Source organism: Haemorhous mexicanus, chromosome 23 (genome assembly GCF_027477595.1).
Source record: "Haemorhous mexicanus isolate bHaeMex1 chromosome 23, bHaeMex1.pri, whole genome shotgun sequence".
Taxonomy (NCBI): Eukaryota; Metazoa; Chordata; class Aves; order Passeriformes; family Fringillidae; genus Haemorhous; species Haemorhous mexicanus.
Window position 1 is genome coordinate 1,246,533 of NC_082363.1, and position 22,173 is coordinate 1,268,705.

The window sequence follows — 22,173 nt, forward strand, 5'->3', positions numbered from 1 at the left end:
AGCAGGTAGGCATCCGAAGGGGTCCTTGCTTGCCAAGGGGAAAATAAGGGATGGCAGAACTCTTATGTCCTGCTTTGGATTGGAAAACACAATGGCTGCTTTATCAATTCCTGTAATTACAACACTAATTAGGGATGGTGTGGAATGAAGGCAGGATTTCTGCTTCCTTGCATTGACCAAGGTGACAAGTTAAACTATGCAGAAAAAGACAGCAGATTTCTCAGCTCCATCTCTGCCTCAGAGAATAATCAAACCCAATTTCCCCATGGTTTTAAAATCCTGGATGCATCAGTTTACCAAACGTTGTGCAATCCAGGGTTTGCAAAACACAACTTCCCAAAACCGGAAGGAATCTCCTTATCCCCTCTGCAACCCAGACTCATGCACTAAATCATGACAGGGTTTTTTGGGGGGGTATTTTACTGAACAGTCACACAGTGCTCCAACCAGCTGGGGTGGCCCCAGGGAAAGCCACCCAGAACCCACCCCAGAACAAAGGACTCACACTGGGAAGTAGAGCAGGCTGTGATTTACTGGGACAACAACATTTCTGCAACAACAGAGAACGTGACTGTGCCGAGGCGCCCGGCCAGCAAACCTGCAGCACCACTGAGCGTTTGCCACACTGGGGACCTCAGAGAGGTGACATCAAAGCAGACACTGGAGGGGTGCTCGAGGTTCTGGGGAACCCAGAGAGCTGACATTGAGAGCAGAGACCAGAGGGAAGCTTCTGGTGACCCAAGACAGGTGAAACCAGAGCAGAGACCAGAAGGATAATCCTGGGGACCCCGGAGAGGCCACACTAAGAGGAGACACCAGAGGGATGCTCATGATCCTGGGGACCTTGGAGAGGTGACACCAGAACAGAGACAGGAGGGGTGCTCATGGTCCCCAGCACTGGAATCCCTCCTGTGTCACCCCCAGACACACAGACATGAGACAGAAGCCTGCTGGGACAGGCAAGGCTGCTACATGCCAAGGGAGGGAGCAGAAGGCAGTGGGTTCCAGACGGGCTCCATGGGCATCACAGCCACTCTGGAGACAGTGACACACAACTCCCTCCATAGGCACTTGATCCTTCAATCCTGGGCACCCTGGCTCTGCTTGTGAAGCTCCAAAGGCACACATTGTCTGCAAGGGATCTCACAAACTCCTGCTGGGACTGCAGAGAGCCTGAAGGAGCCCAGCACTGTGTGGGATGGGGTTTGGTCCCAGCCTCCAACTGGCCTGGCTGGGCTCGATCCTCCTGGCTGTGACAGCAGGGCTGCTCTTCACATGCTCATTCCCAGCCCAGATTCCTTTTCATCCATGAGATGAGCATGTTGTCAGACCTTTGCCTTCTCTGAAAGCCATCTGAGATGGCAGGAGCCAGGCAGGAGCCTCATGAAAGCAGGGATTCGGGGCTGAGGGGCTGCAGTGGGGGCTTGGCAGTGATTCAGAGCTGGGAAGAGGCATCTAAGCAAGGACAGGGAAAGTGGAGCAGGCCACAGGATCTGCCCTGGAAACTGGGCTTGGACCAGAAGAAACCAGAATCAGAGGGAACTGCTGTAGCTGGAAGTGCTGATCTAGTTGAAAATAAAAAGCATCTAGTGCAGGCAGTGGTAGGTTCCCTTCCAGGGCAAAATCCTGGCGCCCGAGTGCAGGATTTTGCCCAGGCTGCTCTGTTTGCAGGATTTGCTCTAATAAACACACATATCCCTGCAGCAGAGGAGTTGAGCTCCTTGGAGGCATTTCCTTAAGGATAGATCCCTGCTCCTGTGCCCTCAGTAATCTGCCCAAACCTCCCTCCTCCTCCTCTTACACACTGCCTGGGTTGTAGCACAGCAGGTTGAACTCCAGGTTCTCATCCCAGTGACGGAGCAGCACAAAGAGCTGCTGGGCTGCAGCTTTCACCGTGGCCAGGCTGGATCCCTCTGGGAAGTCCTGCCCACTCAGCCACAGGCTGGCTTTGGCAGCCACCAGCTCCCACTCGATGAAGTAGGAAGCTGAGCTGTGCTCCAGCCACGCCAGAGCCACAGCCGTGGCCCACAGCATCCCCTCGGGCTCTGTCTGCTGCTGCAGCTCCATGTCAAAGAGCAAAGCCTGGAGCTCGGAGTCGTCGGTGTCCCAGCCCCGGCTGCTGTCGGCAGGGGAGGAGAAGCTGCGGATGGTGATGGCCGGGGGGCGCAGCTCCTTCTCCTTCTCGGCTCTCAGGGCTCTGGAGATGCTCTCGGCTGCGCTGCCCGACAGGTGCCGCAGGCGGCCTGTGTTCTCCAGCACTGCTCCCCGAGCCAGGTCTCCAGTGGTGGGGCCCTTCCCCTGCCCACTGGGGACCAGCAGCTGCTGGGTGCAGTTCCGGATTTTGTGCTCATAGGAGGAACTGTTCTTCTTGGTACTGTAGGAGCCGGAGGGGCTGAGGGACAGGCGGTGGCAGGCAAAGGGTGATGTCCACTTCAGCTTCTCCATAGGGATGTTGACGGCGTCGCAGAAAGCCGAATTCAGAAGGAAGGCACCGCAGGCCAGCTGCAGGGACACCTGCAAGGGATGGCGGGCACAAAGGGAAGCTCTGGCATCAACCACTTGTGGGTAGCTCAGAAAAAAGGCATGTATGGGTGAAACAGCTCTCCATCTCTGAGCAGTCACTGCACGTGATTGTCAGAGACAGCAGGAGGAAGATTTGGGGGGCATCCTCCTCTGCTCCCCTGCAGTGACCACACAATCCCAACGAGACCCAGGGAGGAGCTGCTCACCAGGGGAAGGTAGTCCATGCTCTCACTGTCACCCTCAGAGCTGGCTTTGCTCCCTCTGCTTGGAGATTTACTCATGAAGCCTTTGGCAGCTCGAACCAGCAGCATGGTTTTATTGAGGGTCAGCCTGTGAAAGGATGAAAAGATGTCTGTGACCTCTGTGCTCATCCTGACAGCCACCCTCCCCTCCAAAAGCATCCCTGCTCCCCAGGCACTGGCACCATGCTTAGCCCAGCTCCAGCTGCTATCCTTGGGGGTCCCTCCTCTCCCCCGGCTTGTGCTCACATCAGACCCACACAGATGAAAGGCACCTGCTGAGGTCAGAGGAAGATCGAGCTGGCTCATACCTGGCAGCAAAGAGCCTCTCAATGGATTTTTGGGCTTGGGCAGAGGAAGCAGACAGGCTGTGGAGAGGCCCTGCGGAGAAACACAGGGCTTGAGTTACAAGGTGTCACAGGGGAGCAAAAGGGAGCAGAGTCAAGGTCCTGGGACATGGGCTTGTTTGGCTGCTGAATCTTTGTCAAAACTCCTCCTCTCCCCTTGCCTCATTTTTCCTATACGGATAATAAAAATTCCTGTACTTCTTATAAATGAACCTGGGGGAGATTTATACCAAAAACCACATCAAGTTCCATCCTTTGCACCTAAGAATGAGTCAGGCCCTGTGCCCACAAGCCTAGTTTTAGGTCATAAATTTTTATAAAATTCCCCAAAACTCAGCAGAAGCCCAAACCACGGACTGGATGGAGCTGCATCAGGTGCCAGCAGCTCTTTCCCTACCTTCAGGGACATGGCAGCGCTCCCAGGCAGACAAGGATGGGGTGCTGGAGGGTGAGGGGCTGCTCTCCTCAGCATCTGCAATCGAGGAACCACATCAGCAACAACCAAGCCAGCCAAAACCAGCACCTTTCCTCCCATGGCACGATGGGGTTAATGAGCCTCTTTGGGCCTCTGGTAATTCAGCTCTGGCTCTGACAGTGCCAGACAAGGTCTGATCCAACTTGTCTTCATTAGTGGAGGATTTGGTGACAAGTGAGTGTCTCACATCCCCCCTGCCTCTCATTACCCTCGTTTCATCCTTCATGTTACCAGTGGTACAGCTGCCAGTTAACTCCTGAGCACTGTCAGCAGCACCCCCTGCCATGTCAGGGCTTTGGGGGAAATTGAAACTTCCTCGCCATTCAAGGAGATGAGCCCCAGCCTGACACGTGTCTGGTGAGCACTGTATGCAAAGGGGAAGGCCAGATTTAAAAAGACCAGAGAAGGTGTCCCAAACCACTGAGATCTCTAATACCAGGAAGGAGATAAAACCCCAGGCCATCTTACTTATGCTGTTAAATCTGTAGTCTCCATTCTGGCCACATGCTGACTGAGGATGTCCAGGGGAACAGCCACGATGCCTTCTGTTTCCTGAACTCTTCTGTTGCCTCTGGTTGCCTTGCTTGGATGTTGCCCCTTGGCACGAGAGAAGAGAATGGCCAGTGTTAGAGAGAGACTGGCACATGCACGATGGCAATGAAACCACAGAACGAGCTTGGTCAGGAACTGGAGTGACAGGACAAGGAGGAATGGTTTCAAACTGGAAGACAGTAGGCTTAGATGGGCTATTGGAAAGAAATTATTTGATATAAGGGTGGTGAGGCCATGGCACAGGTTGCCCACAGAAACTGTGGCTGCTCCCTCCATGGAAGCGTCCAAGGCCAGGATGGACAGAGCTTGGAACAGCCTGAGATAATGGAGGTGGTGGCAGGGGCTAGAAAAGGATGAGCTTTAAGGTCTCTTCCAACCCAAAACATTATGTGATTCTCTGGTCATCTCTGGGTATCCAGACCTCAGAGGAGACCTATTCATTGGCCACGGGAAGAGGTTTGTGCCACCAAGATCTTGGCAACAGCCTTGGGTATGGGTCTGGTGCCAAATTGTGCTGTGGCTTCATAGGGTTTGCTCTGAGAGAAGTTTCCCAGTGACACGTTCCCTGCCAGGACAAGGTTCCACCCCTGTGCCAGCCCCATGTTACCTGTGTGGGTGTACTGGACCAGGGTGGGCAGATAGGAGCTGGTGCTCAGGTCCACGGGCACAAAGGCTGTGTACTTGCTGATGATGTTACAGGCCTTGCTGGTGTGGACAGCGCTGAGCTGGAACCGCCGCCCAGACCCTGCCACGGGAGGGACAGCGGGGTCAGAGTCCATGGGCCCCAAGGGCTCCCCCACCCCTCACACCCAGCTCCCAGACCCACCTCCATGCTTGGGGATCCGTGCCCAGCAGGGGCTGTATCGCTTTATCTCTCTAAACTCTGCCTACTGCTACTCCTGCTCTTATTTTACAAGCCCAGATGCACTTCATGGAGGGCAGAGCTGACATGGCCCCGGGACATGTGTGGTCCACAGCAGCGATGTGTGGCTGCTGCTGGAGTTGGATGCCACTTCCCAGCTCCAAGTAACAAACTCCTTAGAAATAACCATGTTACCTCATGCATGAAGCAGAGGGATCACAGAATCATGGAACATACCGAGTCAGAAGGGACCCTCAAGGACCGTCAAGTCCAATCCCTGCTTCTGAGGAGTGGGAAGGAACATGAGCTCAGGAATGATCATGTGCAGCAAGGCTGCAGAAGCAGAAGAGCACAAGGCAGCTGAAGGGGGGTGTTATTTGGGAGTTGTGTGAGACATTCCCTGATATTTTACCACCAGCAGCTTTTGTTTTCACTCCAGCGGCTGTTGAGACTGCTGGAAAGCCCTCCCGAGGCTGGGCAGGGTCTGCCTGCAGCCAGCTGTGCATTACCATGCTCGATTTCACACTCCCTCTCGGCGAGCTGCTCCAAGTCCTGGATGAGTGACTTGGCTGCCAGATGGTGGAAGGTCTCACTCCACAGGTCTGTGTCACCATCCTCCTGGCTCTCCCGCTCCCGGAACAGAGGGTGGATATCAAATGTGACTTCCCACTGCACAGGCTCGTTGTTCCTCAGCCCCTTCACCACTGCCCTGCAGAGGGTGCTGGGGGAGCGCAGGGAGCCACAGGCAGCACCGATATCCAGGTCCTGGGGCTCCCAGTCGGAGAAGGTCTCTGTCTCAAAGGTGAGGGATGGATGCTGGGCAGACTCTGCAGAAAGGGGGGACGTGGATCATTAATTACCTCCCTGGGAGCTGAATTCTCCACTGGCACCACAAAACCATAATCCTTCACAATTTTCACACGGTGGCACGGGGCGTGATGCAATGGCACCAGACCCTGGCACGGACAGGTGAGGCTGGCCATGCCTCCCCCTCTCCCACTCACCCACATCCCCGGGGCTCCGGCTGTCTGATGAGGAGTGCAGGCTCCTGATGGCACCGAGTGATTCCAAGTCCCTTGCCGGGGCTTCCTGCAGCCCCTCCAGCAGTGCCGGGGGGGTGGCGTTGTGGCAGAAGGACACACAGCTGTGCTGGAGCAGGGCGGGGCACCGGACGCTTGTGGCATGGATCCTGGTGCCAGAGCCATGTGGGATGGCCGGGAGGGGCTGTGAGCAGAGCAGATGTTAGGATCTGGCTGCAGCCAATGGCACACAGCTCTCTGTGCCCTCTGATCCTGTCTGCTCCATGCATGGACCTGCTCTGCCCCCTCTGATCCCATCTGCTCCCTGCCCAACCCCTGTGAGGGATGCAATCACACAGGTCCTTCCCTCTGCCCATCCCTGGCTGAGATCTGTGCCCAGACAAAGCCCTCCACCAGACCTTGGGGTGTCCCCAAGGGACCCTGGCCCCAGGGGCTCTTTCCCCAGACATACAGAAGGTGAAATATGAGTTTCATCCCTCCAGACATTTTAATGACTTCACTTGGGAACCAAAGAAAAGAAGAGAGACAGAAAGATCAAGGACCAGTTGCTTAGTAACGAAAGGAGAGGGGTGCAGGGGATGGGAGAAATGAATTTTTATCTTTTTATCTCTTTTTTTTTTTTTTATGAGGCTGTTTCTCCACTTTCAGGAGACATGAATCCCCCACTCCAGCACCTCTGGTGCCACATTCCTCAGAGATGCTCCCCTCTGCAAGGTCTGGGTTTCGTCCCTGTCCCCAGGGCTATGGGAAGATCCATCCAAACAGACACACTCTATATTTCTAGGACATCACCAGCAAGGATCAGAGGTGGTAGAAAGTGGTGGATGGAAGGTACTTTCTCTCAGTGGCAGACATATATGACCTCCACTACCACCACCTAAATTTTGTTGTTCTATGACACCACCAGCAAAACTGGGAGCCAAGTGGCTCCCGGCATGGTTTACCAAGCTAATATTGACACATCCTGCCAGACCCTTTCTGTTCCAAACCTGCTCCTTCTCCTGCCTGAGCTCTCCTCCCAGCCAGAGGAAGCCAGCTGGGAATGGAGCTGGGGGTTTAAGCTGCCCGTGGCTGCTGCTGACCTTTCCTTCCCAGCATGGCAAGCGTGGAGATGAGCTGAGGGCTCAGCTTCACACCCCTGAAAATGTCAAGCCCTGGCAGCAGGACTGGGAGCTGGGAGAGCTGCTGGGAGCCCTGGCAGCAGGAGGGATAGCAAAACCAGGCTGCATTTAATTAAGAGCAGGCTGCATGATGTTAACCATTTACTGTCCCCCAGAAGGGAGTCAGTTCCACCCCTGCCCACACACCAAGGGCAGGACGACGCTCTGGGGACCTTCCCAATACAGGGAATGGTGCCAGTACCTCTAAAACCTGCTTGCTCTTGGTCATTGATGCTGTTCACCACTCTCACTACTGCAGCCTGAGGGCAGAGGTCTCATCCCTCCCTCTGGAGCCCTGGCCCTGCTTTCCCCTTTGCCCCCTCATCTCCCCTCCCAGCCCTCACCCAGTGATCTCTAACTCACAGCAGAGGGGAAATGAAAGTCCCCAACATGGAGTTTCCATGGGAACACAAGTGCTGCTGGTCCTCCCAGCCCGGCAGATGCTGATTGCAGAGCAGAGCATCCCAGCAATGTCAAGGATGAGAGAAAACTATCCCTATCCTTCCCAAAGATCAGCTGAAATTCTGCCCAAATTCCACCTGCTGCAGGTAGGGGACAAAACCCTGTTCAGCAGATGTATCATCACACAGATTCACATCTCATCCCCATGCTCTGTAAGGCAATGGATCCAGCTGGGAATTTGCTTTGGCACTGAATTCCTTTTCCTGCGAGGCACAGAAATGCCACAGCCATGGGCAGGTTTGAATCCTAAATTGTAGGGAGGTAAGAAGGACCATAGGAGCAGCAAGGCAAAGCACAGGCTGCTAAGGGGAAGGGGAGCAGGGAAAAAGCAGGCTCCCATGGGGAGGGACTGCTATGGGATATCAGGATGGCACTCTGCTCCCTGCTTGGCTCGTTTCCCCAGGGTTTGGGGTGTGCTGCTGAGCTGTATCTATTATCTACACCTATGTCAATATTTTAGGGCTAGTGTGAGTCAGGCCCTTTCCTACAGGCTCTTATCCACCCGATATTTTCCTCCTTCTTCTTGCTGGCTTCCAATCGCAGGCAAAGCCTCTCGGGGGATCACCTACCTGGAAATCCACCTGCCAGGGCTCGGGGTTGAGCTGCTGCAGGTCCTGCAGGTGAGTTTTCCTCAGGGGGTTTCTCACCAGGGCAGTGCCAGGATCGCTGGCTGTGGGCACCTTCCTGCGGGGCTCGTGCTCCGAGATCTGGGTGGTGCTGTACGCCCGTCTCCTGGACAGAGCCTTCACATCCATCCCTGAATGGTGGGAGAGAGGATCAGCTCCACTCCACACTGGGGTCAGCCAGCACCACCCCCTGGCTCACAGTGGGAGGCAGGGAGCCCTCGCCAAGGTCTTGCCGAAGCTCAGGGGGCCACACTCAGCCCTGCAAAGTTTTAAGCAAAGCAACAAAACCAGAGAAGGAAATAGAAACACAAAATTCCTGGAGATATCAAGACAGCAGGTTGGGAAGGTTTTGTCTGAGGAGTTTTCAGCCAAAAAAAGCCTGACTGCATTTCCCCAAAACTCCCCGGAGAAGACAAAGGGTTTACTAATGAAATTTAATTAGTGCAGACACGCTCCTGTCAGAGCAAGACTAAAATTTGCCTTGGAAAGACACGATTTCTCATTGCTTTTGACAAGTTTGAGGGGATGCACAGTACAGATCCTCTTGGAATAAAAGGGAAGAACATCCCATGAGTAACAGAGGTTTCCCCAGCTCCAGGGTGCAACCAGCTGCTTTATGCCACATGCTGCTGAAATAAACACCCAGCCAGGCCGTGGTGGGGAGAAGCGGCACCCTGGGAAGAAGGATTTGGATCCATTCTCCCCCTCTTCTGACTGGGAAGCTGCTTTGCAGGTACAGGGATGGTCTAGTAGAGCTATCCATTTGCTCACTCCACTCCTCCTCACACTGCTTGGGAAGCTTGTAAGTAATTATGTGGTCAAAGCTAAAGCTGCTTTGAAAATCTCAAGGGAACCCAGCTCACCAGGGCTTCCCTTGATTTCCTGACAGGTTTGGATAAAACATCCAAACCAAACAGACTTGCTCAAGCCTCAGGAGATCTGTCATCTCTCCTGCAAACTCCTCCAGCTCTTTGCAGCTGAAGACATGTGTAAATCAGGCAAAAAAATGAGGGGAGCAGTGACAGGAGCTTGATTAGAGAGACAGGCCATCACCCCCCCATATGTACAGAGGAAAATCTGACCCGTGTCCGTGTCCGACTCTCCACCAGGATCTCTGCCCACACCCAAGTGGTCAGGGGAGTGCTCGGTGGGGCAGGACCCCTCTGAGTCTCTGGAGTGGTTCCAGCTCTCCAAGCCTGCTCCCTCCTCCTGGGAGTGAAAGAAAACAGAGCTGCCCGACTCCTGGGAATGCATCGTGCTGTACTGCCGCCTCTTGTCCTGGGGGGAAGCACAGAGAGGGAACAGGTCCCACCACCATGTCTGTCCACCAGCTCCCAGCTGAGACAGGCTGCACCAGCATCCTTAGTCACTACTGTCCCCAAAGACCCACCCATCACCTCCCTTAGGGACACATCTGGGAAGCAGGAGACACCCCCAACCATGCGTAGAACCAAGACTCTTGTGTACACCCCAACACCCCCTGCTCCTGGGGACAGACTCACAGCTCTGGGATTAGAGAGGTACGGGGAGGTGTCACAGATGACACTGTAGCTGACCAGGTGGTCACCAGGGAACAGGCAGCTGCTGCTGACAGGGGACACCAAGACCTCGGTGCTCTCAGGAAAGACCCACTCCACGGACACGTCGCTCAGAACCGGTGCCATCGCCTTCTTCAGTGACCTGATCATCTGTAAAGGGCAGGGGGAGAGGTTCAACACCAGCTGGACATGGTGTGAGCCATGGTGCACGTGCCATGTGCTGCAGGGAAGGGGAACATTCCCTCAAACAATCCCATCAGCTGATTCCTATCCTCTCCTGACAGTCTGCTTCCTCTTAGTCTACTCTGATATCCATCCCAGCACCCCCATCTCCTTAGCACAGTTATACATGACAGAGCTGGGTTAATGGTTGGTCTTTTCCAACCTAAATGACTCTATGACTCTATGATTTTTACCATGAGCAGACAGTGATGGAGCACAGGGCTGATCTCACACACACTGCCAGCCCAGAGCAAGGTGGGTGCTTATGGCTTGAGGGTTCTTTCTCTGATGTGAGGCAGCATCCCTTGCTCCCCTCTAGCACCCAGGATATGCTGTCAGCCTTCACTGGTCTGAGCCCCAGCCCTTGTCCTGAGCCCAGCACTCACACACTGATATTTTTGGAACAGCTTATTGCTGGCACAAGCCACTGCCAGAGATCAGCAATGCTCTGCCAGTTACACATGTGGAGAAGACCAATATTTGTGAATACCTCATGGAGAAATCTCCCATGGAGCCATCTACACGAGCTTCCCTGCATGTCAAGGGAACTGCACACCAGATTTAGAGACAGAACAGCTCAAATATTGCCCATTTTCCCCTGCTTTTTCACAGGCTTGGGAAGACACACCAGGCTGTGTTTTATAAGGCCATTAATTGACGCCTCAGACTGCTGAAGGCACTGAGCTGCACAGCCTGCAAAGCTCTTATTAATACCTCTTATTAAACACCTCTCTCTTCACTGTCTCTGCTTTTAATTTACATCAGAAATGTTGATGCCATTCTGTCTTAGAGAGATTCTTGTGTGTTCCAGGCTCCTGCAGAGGGTGGAGTTGCCGAACTCCTCCTTGAGAGATCAAGAAAGTAGGAGCTGGCTTTTTGGAGATATTTAGGAGCTAAAGACCCAATTCTCTCTGGGTTTAGTCAAGCAGCAGGTGACACGCTGGGCTCTGCATTCACTAGGGGACAGAGCCATCCCTATGCCAGATTTCAAGCTCACGGTTTTACTCTTCATGGGGAGAGAGGGAATGGAGAGGCTTTAAAGTCAGCCTAATAAGCAAAGCCATCACAGCACATTCCTCTCCCTCCAGCCCCGAGTCCTTCTTGCCTGAGCAACGCCAGGGCTGAGCCCAACTTCAAAACTAATTGGCTGCTTTGATGCCGGTCCCACTGCCCTCGCCGTATCTGAGGCAGAGCTGCCTCTGAAGGCAGAGCTGCAGCACCGCGGCCATCGCGGTCCCCAGCGCCAGGCGGAGGCAAACACACTCTCCGCTCCCTCCGACACCGGCCGGACACCGAGATGCTCCTTCATCCCCTCCTGCTGGCCCACCTGCTGCGGGGGGGTTGGGAAAGCAGAGCCAGGATGGGGAATGAACCCCCCCGGGAGTCGTGGCCTCCCCCTCGCTGAACCAGAGCATCCTTACATCCCCACGGGGGGGCTCCCGGGGAGTGGGGGCTGTACCTTGGGCTGCAGCCTCTCGCCCTCCTCCAGGAACTCGTAGACACCCCTGGACACGGCAGCCAGACCCCGGACCAGCCTCCTGCAGGCGTTTGGCCCGAGGCCAAAGCTGTAGCATCTGCAAAGGGACAGGGGGAACCAGAATCCGAAGGAAAAGCCACCCACCAGCTCCATGTAGCTCACACACTCCCTCTGGCAGAAACACCCTCTGGCTTTTTGTCCAGCAGAATAAACCAGCCCTCTCTCAGGTATGTGGCAGGAAGGTTGAGAACCTCCCAGTGCCTAAAGGGGCTCCAAGAGAGCTGGAGAAGCATTTTGGACATGGTCATGGAATGAGAGGACAAGGAGAAATGGCTTTAAGCTGAAGAAGAGCAGGGTTAGACTGGATATTGGGAAGAAATTCTTTCTTCCCTGTGAGGGTGGCCCTGGCACAGGTTGCCCAGAGAAGCTGTGGCTGCACCTGGATCCCTGGAAGCATCCAAGGCCAGGCTGGAAGGGGTTTGGAGCACTCTGGGCTATGGAAGGGGTCTCTGCCCATGGCAGGGGGGTGGAATGAGATGGGTTTTAAGGTCTCTTCTAATCCAAACCATTATGGGGTTCTATGAACCGCCAGGCCCCTCCTCTCAGCAGACCTCAAACCTCTTCCCCAAAGACCAGCCTTCAGCAGTGACACTCAGGGGTTCCCAGCAGGACCTCTAGCCTTCCCCTCCTCTGAAAACACAAGCAAGCTGCTTTGCTCCCAGTTCAGCTCTTTTCCCTGCTGGCTGTGGTCAATAGCACTAAAGATCCAGCAATTATCTCTGCTTGCAATGAAAATAAACATTTTCTCAAGGAAGGATGATCAAGCCAGGTGAGGCTGCTCCCCGCCCCCACCACTCCCAGGTCTGTGAATCAGGATTTGGTTTGGGCTGAAGGCTGGAAGTTGAGCTGGAGCCCAGGCACGAAGGGCAGTGCTAGGTGGGGATGGATGTGCCAGGAAGCCAGGATGATGGGAATGGGTCGGATATGGCATTTGGGCAGGGCAGTGGACTGCTGAGAAAGAAAGCACCTTCAGCAGCAAACTGCATCTGCACAAGGGGCTTTTCTCTTGGAGGGTTTTAATCCTCAGCTGCCTGCAAATCCTAGGCCAGCCTCACACCCCTCCTAAATAAGGCTCTGATCTTCTTTTAAGATGGGCCATGCCCAGCACTCTCCCTTCCAGGGTCACCCGAGACCACACTCCAGGTCTGACTGCATTTAACCCTCCCTTCCAGCTCTGCAAGAGCCAGGGGTGGGAGGGTGGGATGCCCATGGAAACAATCAGACCTCTGTGCAGTTACAAACCCACAGAGCAGCTTCCCTGATAACTCCGAAGTCTGAGAGATGGAAGAGGAATCAGGATTTCTTACATTTTTCTCATGTTTTGTGCCCCTTAAAGAGGCAGAGGAGAAACCAGAACAGCCTGTGATCAGGGCTGGGGAGCCAGGCTGGGAGCTTGTGCACAATTAGCTGCTTTTTACATTGCTGCCTTTCAGCATATTCAATTCTGCACAGCCCCATCCTGGAAGCAGCTGGGGCCAGCCCCAGATGTGCTTTAAAAAAAAATTTAAAAAAAAGCAAGGAAGATTGTTGGCGTGTCAATCTCTCCTAGCAGGAAGCATCAGCCGAGAGCTGTGAAGTTGTCAGCTCAATTATCCTGCTTTTGATTGTTTAAAAAGCATCTGAACTTCTGGGATTCGTTCCAAACCCTTTGAGGTTCTCCCATGGCTCATAGCAGCAATCGCTCCTGCCTCTGTCTCTGAAGTGGGGACGTCTGTGAGATGGAGCTGTGCTCAAGAGGAGGCACATGGCAGCCTGTGCCAGTTTCTGGCCCTGCAGGGGTGAGTCTGTACCTGGTGGAGCAGGACTGGTCCCGCAGCAGCTCCAGAACCTTCCCAGTGTTGCTGATGGCCCCGGCTGTCAGCACAAAGAGCAGCCGGGGGTGGCCCCTGTGGATGGGCTGGCGGAGAAGCCACTTCAGGGGGGACAGGAGGTTGATGCTGCCCATATCAGCTCGGATCCTCCTGATGGTCTGGCAGGCAATGAGCAGGCTCTCCTGCCCAAAGGAACAGTGGAATCATCAGCACCAGCAACCTCTGAGCACCAAGGAGAGCCATGGGAGAGGCTGAGGGAGTTGAGGCTGCCCATCCTGGTGAAGGGAAGGGTTTGGAGAGACCTTAAAGTCCCTTCCAGTGCCTAAAGGGGCTCCAAGAGAGCTGGAGAAGGACTTTGGAAAAGGCCTAGAGTGACAGGACAAGAGGGAATAGCTTTAAGCTGAAAAGGGGCAGGGTTAAGTTTGGTATTATATGGAAATTATTTACTATAAGGGTGTTGAGGCCCTGACACAGGTTGCCCAGAGAAGCTGTGGCTGCCCCTGGATCCCTGGAAGTGTCCAAGGCCAGGTTGGGGCTGGGAGCACCCAGGTATAGTGGAAGGTGTCCCTGCCCACGGCATGTAAGATCCCTCCGCACACAAACCAGTCTGTGATTCTGTGAACTGTGGGTTCACCCACCTCACAATAGGCCTGGCTGACAGGAAACAGGGTCTTGAAGGTGGATCCAAACCCAATGATATTGAAGAGACACGCTGGCATCAGGCTCTTGAGAATGACCAACAGGGCATCCTGAGGGGTGGAAAGCAAACAGACATCAGGACACTTGGATCCTCCTTGGCTGCCCCAACTTCACCAGTAAAAGCTCTGCCCAGAGCCATCCCATCGTATTCCCACTTTCACCTGACAACAAACCAACTGCTTCTTTCCCATGCCTCCATATGACCCAGCTGTTTTCAAAGTCCCTTGATGATATTTGGGACCTGAAGTAGTGAGGAAAATGGGGAGTCTTTGGAAAAAAAAGACAACAAAGAACTGAAATTTTTTTTCTGTTTGTTTTTAAGGGATTCAATTTGTGCTGGCAACACAGTGCTGCAGCACAGAGCTGGTGGGTGAGAAGCAGAGTGTGAAATTGAGAAGTGCGACACGACACGCAATGCATCTCAATGCCTAAACTTGCAGAAAATAAACAAACAGCTTAAAGTTACACAAAAGGAAAAGCCTCCCCCATCCCCAATTCTCTTGTATTCATAGCTGGCTTTAATTAAAATAACTGGGAGACAACAGATTTAAGCTATTTTCTTTACCAGAGGTGATTATCTAATGTGCCTATTCCTGCGCTTTACATAAGGCAAGAGCAACTTGAATTGTCACAGTGATGTTGTGGACAAGTCCAGGACAGAGCTTGTGATTACAGCAACTGGGCAAGAGCTGCTTAAGGAGCTCTTGAACTTGTAGGAGCAATTATGTGGTAGGAGAGGAGACCCATTTAAAGCAAAGTGTTTATTTAAAGCAAAATGTAAAGCAAAGTGTTCAGGAGCAGCTCAGTTCTATTTAAATGCTGATCAAGGCAGACTCCTGCCAGTCTGCCGAGGGCAGCAGAAACCCTCCAGCCAGCCCCTGGAGGAACTGCGAAGGTCAAACGAGCATGAATAGCCTCCTTGAGTTGTCCTAACAGTGACAAATACCAAGTGACCACAGAGGAACTCAGCGAACTCCCTGCCTGGGTCCAGCAGGGATCCCAAAAGCTCCTCCTTACAGGCTCCCAAAGCCTGTAAGACTCAGCAAAAACACAGAGCTGGAGCATTGAAAATCAGTGGAATAATGTACAAGAACAGAGCTGCCCTTTAACAGGCTCTGGAGTACTTGAATCCAAGCTGTTATCTCAAACCTACGAGGATATATTTATACCACTGCTCCCAGATGGCTCCCGGGATGCTGGCTCTTTCAGATCTCAGTGCTGACATCCCATCTTGGAACTCATTACAAGGGAAAAAAATACAAATTTCCAAATATTTCTCTTAAAGCACTTCCCAAAATGGGCAACTGATGCCTGCTTGCTATTTCAACAAGCAGAAAGATTTATTGCTTCTTATGGTAAATATTGATCTTGATCCTGTTGCACTCCATAGCTATATGGCAACTCAATAAGGAGGGATGCTTGCTTCTAGAAAAGTCAATTCCCAGTTATTAGTGCAGTTTTGCCAGCAAGCACCATCACAGCCTGGCTCTTCTCCCTGGCTGCATCATGGTGGGAAAGGAACTGGCTGCAGGAAATTTAAATCCCTGAATTTTCCACTCCAGCTGCTTTGGACGGGTGCCCTTCTGCTCCTCACGGGCCCTTCCACCCCATCCCTGAGTGCATCCTGAGGCTGCACAGCTCCAAGACCTGTCATGCCATGCATCCAGCCAGCTGAGGATGATGCAGAAGGTTCCACCAACCAAAACTCACCCAAACCCTCTCAGAACAGCTTCTGCTGTGAGGTCCCTAGTGTCTACAAATGACAAACAAGGACAGGACACTCAAAAGAGGGACAGTGGATTTCTCCCTTGAGGTATCTTCTCCAAAATCTCCCTCAAAATATTTTTTCCTGAAGAGGAACAGCCTTTTTCCTGTTTCTACCACCCTCCTGAGATGGGGTTTCCATTTCAGGACCAATCAGAGAAGGGCTCTGATCCTGCAGGTCCCCATCCCCAGGGGACAATCCAGCCTCCACAGAGGATACAGAGACTGTGGTGCCCAAATCCAGCCATGCTGGAGTTGGAATGCAAAAATCCACGCTGGGACAAGATTCTCAGATTCCTAAAGGTGCTGGGGGAAGGGGTACAAGCCCAGAGATATCCTGTTCCCCTTGGGAACAGCTGCCCTATCCCAGGGGATGTGCTGCAGCCATCTACAGCATCCCAATCCTTGTTGCTGAAGGTGTCTGTCCTTCAGCAGTTCCCATGGAAACTGGAGACAGATGGGAAAAGAGATGTGCTAGAAGATGGACAAGTTCAATAGTGGGTCTATGGGAACCTCATGAGGTCCAACAGACCAAGTGCAAGGCCCTGTACCAGGGCTTTATCTGGGTAAGAGCCACATCTGACAGGAGAACCTCTGACCCACAAAATATCCTGACAATGCTGTTTTTTATTCAGAGCTCTCAACACAACTCTTATAACTATCCACCAGGCTGCTGGTGGTCATTTGTGTTTGGAAAAGGGATGTCTCATATTTAAATAGTTTCTGTAGGTGTACAGAGATGCCCACCAGCAAAACCTTTCCTGATGCATGGTCAGCACCTTGCTCCCCTTGGAGCTCCCAGGAGGTTTCCTCCTAGGCAGCCATCACCCAAAGCCCTCCTGGAGACACAGAGAACTGGAAAGAATGCACAAAACATGCCAGCAAGAGAGGGAAAGAAAATAATTTTGCATTTTATGTGCTGATAGGAAGAAGCAGAAGAGAACAGGGGAGAGTCACCTTTGTTGCAGGTACCGAGCCAGCGCCATGGTTGAAATGACTAAAATACAGCCTATAGTTACCCCCCATGCCCTGATAATGAACACTTATGCTCTCAGCACCCCCACTGCTCTCTCTCACTCATCCCTGTTGACAGGCAGGTGCTTCTCCTCCTGGAGGTACCTTGGCATGGCTGATGCTCACACCACTCATGCTCCTACTGCGGTCTATCAGGAAGATGAACTCGCCCTGGGCTTTCCGGAGGCCTGGCTGCACAGTCCTCAAGTCAGGGCAGAAGTTGAGCATGATGACAGGGTGGTGGGGGATGTCCTTGTTCAGCCTCTTCCTGATGATTTCCATCTGAAAGAAAGCAGGAGATAGTTCAAGAGGTTGATTTTGAGAGGTTGATTTCTCCACCCCATTTCAATTTGAGGGGAATCAGAGCAGGGCTCAAAATGCAAGCGCGTGGCCTTTTGGGGGCCAGAATCTGCTTGTTCAAAGGTGACAACACCAGGGTGGGCCAATATCCAAGTGTCCTGTTCTGTCCATAGCCACAGTATTCACCATCTCGAGAATTGTCCAAGGCCAGGCTGGACACGGCTTGGAGCAAGCTCTGATAGTGAAAGGTGTCACTGCCCACAGGAATGGTGGGACAAGAGAAGCTTTAAGGTCCTCTCCACCAAACCATTCTGGGATTATATGGAGCAACTGCAGACTCAGATAAAAGCCTGGAGAAGAAATCAAAAGACCGCACCCTACCCCGCACCTTGTAAATCTCATTCTCCAAACATTTCATTAGATCCCTCCTGAAAACCTGGTTCATTATCACAGCTTAGCATCCCACCGAGGCACACCAGAGGTTTTCTCCATGGTCACTCACTAATGAAGTGTGAGATGCAGCCCTTGATCTGCTGCATTCAGCACTCCAATTCATTTCTGCCATCTCTGGTTTGCTGCTTTTTCTGCCCATTTCTTTTATCACTTTTCTTTGTAAGGATTGAAAGGCTTTGGAAAGCTGAACCGTTTGCTCCGGCCATGGCTCGACAGGAACCTGCATGATCTCTGCACTGCACACAGCTCCAATAGCTCTCTGCATTTTCTCTCCTTCTATTTCAAGTATTCATTACAAATGAAATAAAATAAAACTGATAAAAACCTCTTGTGATGGGTTTATAATGTGCTGTTATGTGTGTATCAAGCAAAAACGGATTCATGGCCTCAGCTGCTTTGGAGGGAGCTCCAGGACAGCACATCAGCCCAGCTGTGGCCTTTCATCCCTGGGTCTGAGTGTTGAAAAAACTCCCCAACAGCAGCTTGATCCTGAGGGGCTTTGTTTGCCTCTTTTCTCCTCTTTCTGGCTGCTTTTCTCGTTGGTTTCACAGGGAGTAAACCAGACCCCAGATAACTGGGCTTGTTTTGTCCAGCCATGAGTCACATTCCTCAGTCTATGAGCTGTTGACCAACCTTTGTTTTCTAAAACTCACTAATTCCCTGCAGCTCAACACACACACACAAGCTCTGCTTTCAGCTCCTCTGCCTGAGCACAGCTTCTCTGACCCAGTGAAAAGACAGGTCCCTCTCAGAGGAATAAGCCAAGCTCCCACCCATCCCCCTGCCTTTCCCTTCTATGCTATGGGGCATAAATTAATCAGCTGCTGAGAAATCAAAGGGCTTTTTCCATTTCAACTTCCCTCCAGCTATATGACATTATTTTCTTTCACAACTTTCCTAGTTTATCGCATTCCAGACTAGAGTGTTCCTTGCTGCCTCTGTACAAATATTGAATTGTGGCCCTGGACCTATCCACAGAACTCCCTGGAATGCTCTTGGGTATCCATGACATAAATTTCCTGTGTGATCAGGATGAGCCCATACTTTGGGATTTCTCACCGACTGGAGGGAATTTTAGAGGCAAATCTTCAGTAAACAGCTTCACTGGAGCTGCTACAGGTCAGCCAGAAAAGAAAACATCTCCTCACCTTCGTTCTGTTCCCCTTCACCCATTATCCAATTACAGTAAACAAATCAGATTTTGTTGAGTAAAGTTGATTCCAATGTGCATCCATCCCCACCAACCTGCAGCTGACAGCATCCAAGCCTTTTGCATAACAAACAGAGGGAGGAGAAATACTTATCATTTACCGCTGAAATTTCTGGGCTAATTTAATTTAAGCCAAGAAGTGGCCAATGTCCTGCTCTGAGCAGCAGCAATTCCAGCCCATCATCTACCCCAGGCATTCCAGGCATTTTCCCTGCAGTTGTTTCCCAGTCCTCCTGGGGCACAGGTGGCTTTCCTGCAGGGAAATGTCTCCAGAATGATCCCCCCTTAGATAATTTGACATGCTAAATGTGCAGAAATAATTAGGGAGCCATCCGAGGCGTAGCGTGGGAGTTTCATCTCGTTCCACCTGCCACACACTGAACACAATTAGAGGAGACGCCTGCGGAGTCCCAGCCGTGCCAGAGAGAGTGGAGGGCAAAGGGAAGGGAGAAGAGGAGGGTTGACAAGTCTCTGGTGAAAGGAGAAATCTTAGCAGCATGAGGAGACAACCCTGCAGCAGGTCAGGGATGTCTGTCATAAGAAACCCAGGATCAGACATGTGGAGAAGGAGTTTAGGGGGAAATGAGCATCCCTGGGCACACAGGAGAGCCCTGGCTGTGTAAAACAGGAGCTGAGACTGTCAGCCCCAGCTGTGGCCACACAAGCACAACCTGTCCCTTAAAGGAAGACACCCACCCTGGAAATCCAGAGGGCTCTGAGCTGTATACTCCTCTCCGCTGATCCCAGACACACCAAAGAGTTGGGCTGTCACTCATTCCTTCAGAACTGCTGGAAGACGAGGCACAAATCCCAGCACAGATATTTTTCTCTTTGCTGCTCAGCAGAACAAAGAGAAGTCCCTCCTACCTTGTCTTCAGTTCAGTTCATTATTCCCTGGAAGATCACTTCTTTCTCTCTGACAGCTACCCAGAAACAGTAAACATTTACCAAGCAATTAAAAGAATATTTTATTATATGTCATTGCAATAATTATAATACCCTTAATGCTATCACAATGCACCTCTCTAATTATGCTATGCTAGACTAGCACTAATTATACACACAATAACCATCTCAGAGCTCCTTCCCCTCTCAGTTTATCAGCAGCACTGCTGAATTTTCCCTCTTCCTCAACACAAGCCCCTCTCTGAGGGAGGATGCTGCCGGTCTCATTGGGACAGTGTAATATCTGATGCTGGAAACATGGAATCATCTTCTAGCTCAGCTCCAGTCCACAGAAAGCCTCAGCTAACACCTGCAGCTTGTGTTTCTCACCTTTTTCTTGGCACTGGGGTCTTTCTTTGTGCCTTTAATGAAATCGTTCTTCCCCTTCAGGTATCGCTCGTACTCTGCAGGGGTCATGTCACCCTCTTCCATTAAGACGTGGGGCATGTGGGGCTCTGTAAATGCAGAGAATTGTGTGAAGAACAGCTGTGGTTACACTTTGGGTCTGGCAGAGATGCAGGCACCCTTGGCTGGGAAAACAGCAGTACCTGTGAGCTTGGAGAGCTCAGAAAACCCTGAGAGGGGCCAGGATTACCTCCTGGGAAGCCTAACCTTGAAAATATTTGCAAAACCAGCACTAATCCAGCTGTCTCCAGAGCTACAGATGAGAATCCCAGGAAGGAGCAAGAGCAGCAGAGGGGAAGCAGAGCCCACCTACCACTTGGATGGATCAGGATCTCCACGGGTCTGTCGAAGGTGTGTTTTTTGGCCAGCGTGATCACGATGCTCTTGGCAGAGTGAGCTGAGGGGTCGGCGTCTGCTCGGATCTCGTGTGTGGGGCTCTCAACTCCTGCCAGGGAAACCGAGGTGCCAGTAGGGATTGAAGGTGGGGGACATCAGGGAGAAAGAGTGGCAAGGCAGTAGAGGACAGGAACCCACGTTAGCATCAATACTGTACTGGTAAATCCACCCCAGCACAGTTAAGTTGCCAATGCAGATTTACATTGAGGAGGAGTGTGGTCATTGCCTTGGGGAGGTGATAAATCAGCCTTGTGCAGCAGGACAGCCCTAGTGCTCCTACCTGCCAGCAAACATGGCCCCCGGATCTCCAGGTGGAAGCTGAATTCATACTCAAAGGGGTTGGTGGCCTCACTGTCCAGCAGCTGAGTCAGGCAAAACCTGCTTCCTTGTTCCGGGCTCCCCAGTCCACAGGGGTTCTTGTCCCTGACAGTGAGATAAATCCAAATAAACCCTGTCAACATGTACTATCCCCCCAGGAACTGCAGGTCTGCCAGAGATAAAGCCTGCAGCCACTCTCCAGCCTCCTGAAGCTCCTGCTCATTCAGCCCTGCATTCCCCAGGATCAATCTCAGACAGAGCCCACCCCCGTGGTTTTCCGTACAATTGGAGCTGGTGGCTGGAAAAGCTACTGGCATTCTCCAGGCTGGGCTGGGGGACCCTGGGGACACACACAGCGGGCAGAAGGACCCTCACCACCCCGCTGGGCAGTGTCTGCAGCTCAGAAGAGGTGCTGATGAAGATGGAGACACTTTCCAGGGGAGGAATCATGCCCAGATTGGCCACAAAAACAATCCTCTCCAGGTCCTCATCCATCATAAGCCTTCCTGCACAGAGATTGGACCGTGTTAGGCTATTGCAACCATGGAAAATGCTCCTTTCCAGGCCTCCCACAACCCCCAGCCCTGGATCAAACACCCAAAGCCGCCACCACTGCACACATCAGCTTTCTCTAAAGAGTCCCAGCTTCTGCATCACTCCTTTGGCTGCCCAGAAGCAGCAGTGCTTTCCAAGATGGATAAGATTGACACTTTTGGCATGAGCACCACAACCCCTCAGCCACTCAAAAGGAGCCCCCTCGGTGCCGCAGCATATACCAGCCGGCCATCCCCATCACCTCCCCAGTCCCCTTCCCCTCCTTTTCTCCCTAAAAACACCCTCAACCCCCTCACCACTTCCATCACCAGCTCTTCCAGGGGGGAGGCTGCAGCTGTTGAAGTAGGTGTCATCCATCTTGGCTTTGTCTTTGATCTGCACTGCCACAGTGCGCCGGGACACAGCCGCCTCGAAGCCCACGACAGTTGTGCCCTCGTCCAAGGGGTACACAAAGAGACCTGCCAGCCAGGAAGGGTGTCAGCAACACCCACTTCTTCCCCTGGACCCACCAGCCAGGTCCCTCTTGGCACTTCCCAAGTGGGGAAAAAAAATCCCACTTGTGGGATTTTTCACACCTAAAACGTTGTAGACTTGGACACAATACATTTGGTTGTGCTTCCCACCAGCATCTAAAGGTTGAAGGCATGCACAGAAACCCAGAACTGACATATTCTGACTTTAAAGTTCACATTCCAAGCTTCACTCCTTAAAACTTGCCTT

General features: G+C 52.4%; 1 protein-coding gene across 1 annotated transcript; it reads right to left on the reverse strand.

The window, feature by feature from the left end:
• Window positions 1-514: 514 nt before the first annotated feature.
• On the reverse strand, window positions 515-22,083 carry VWA5B1 (von Willebrand factor A domain containing 5B1). The gene is made up of 20 exons (XM_059866714.1): window positions 21,750-22,083; window positions 21,182-21,404; window positions 20,861-21,003; window positions 20,498-20,629; window positions 20,110-20,234; window positions 16,977-17,153; window positions 14,033-14,143; window positions 13,374-13,576; window positions 11,506-11,620; window positions 9,789-9,974; window positions 9,369-9,564; window positions 8,230-8,417; window positions 6,003-6,222; window positions 5,508-5,825; window positions 4,744-4,881; window positions 4,053-4,181; window positions 3,507-3,581; window positions 3,074-3,143; window positions 2,730-2,853; window positions 515-2,514 (listed from the first exon to the last, which is right to left on the reverse strand). Exons 1-20 carry the CDS (start codon window positions 21,808-21,810, stop codon window positions 1,798-1,800), a joined length of 3,651 nt encoding a protein of 1,216 aa, XP_059722697.1. The 5' UTR covers window positions 21,811-22,083; the 3' UTR covers window positions 515-1,797.
• Window positions 22,084-22,173: the final 90 nt, after the last annotated feature.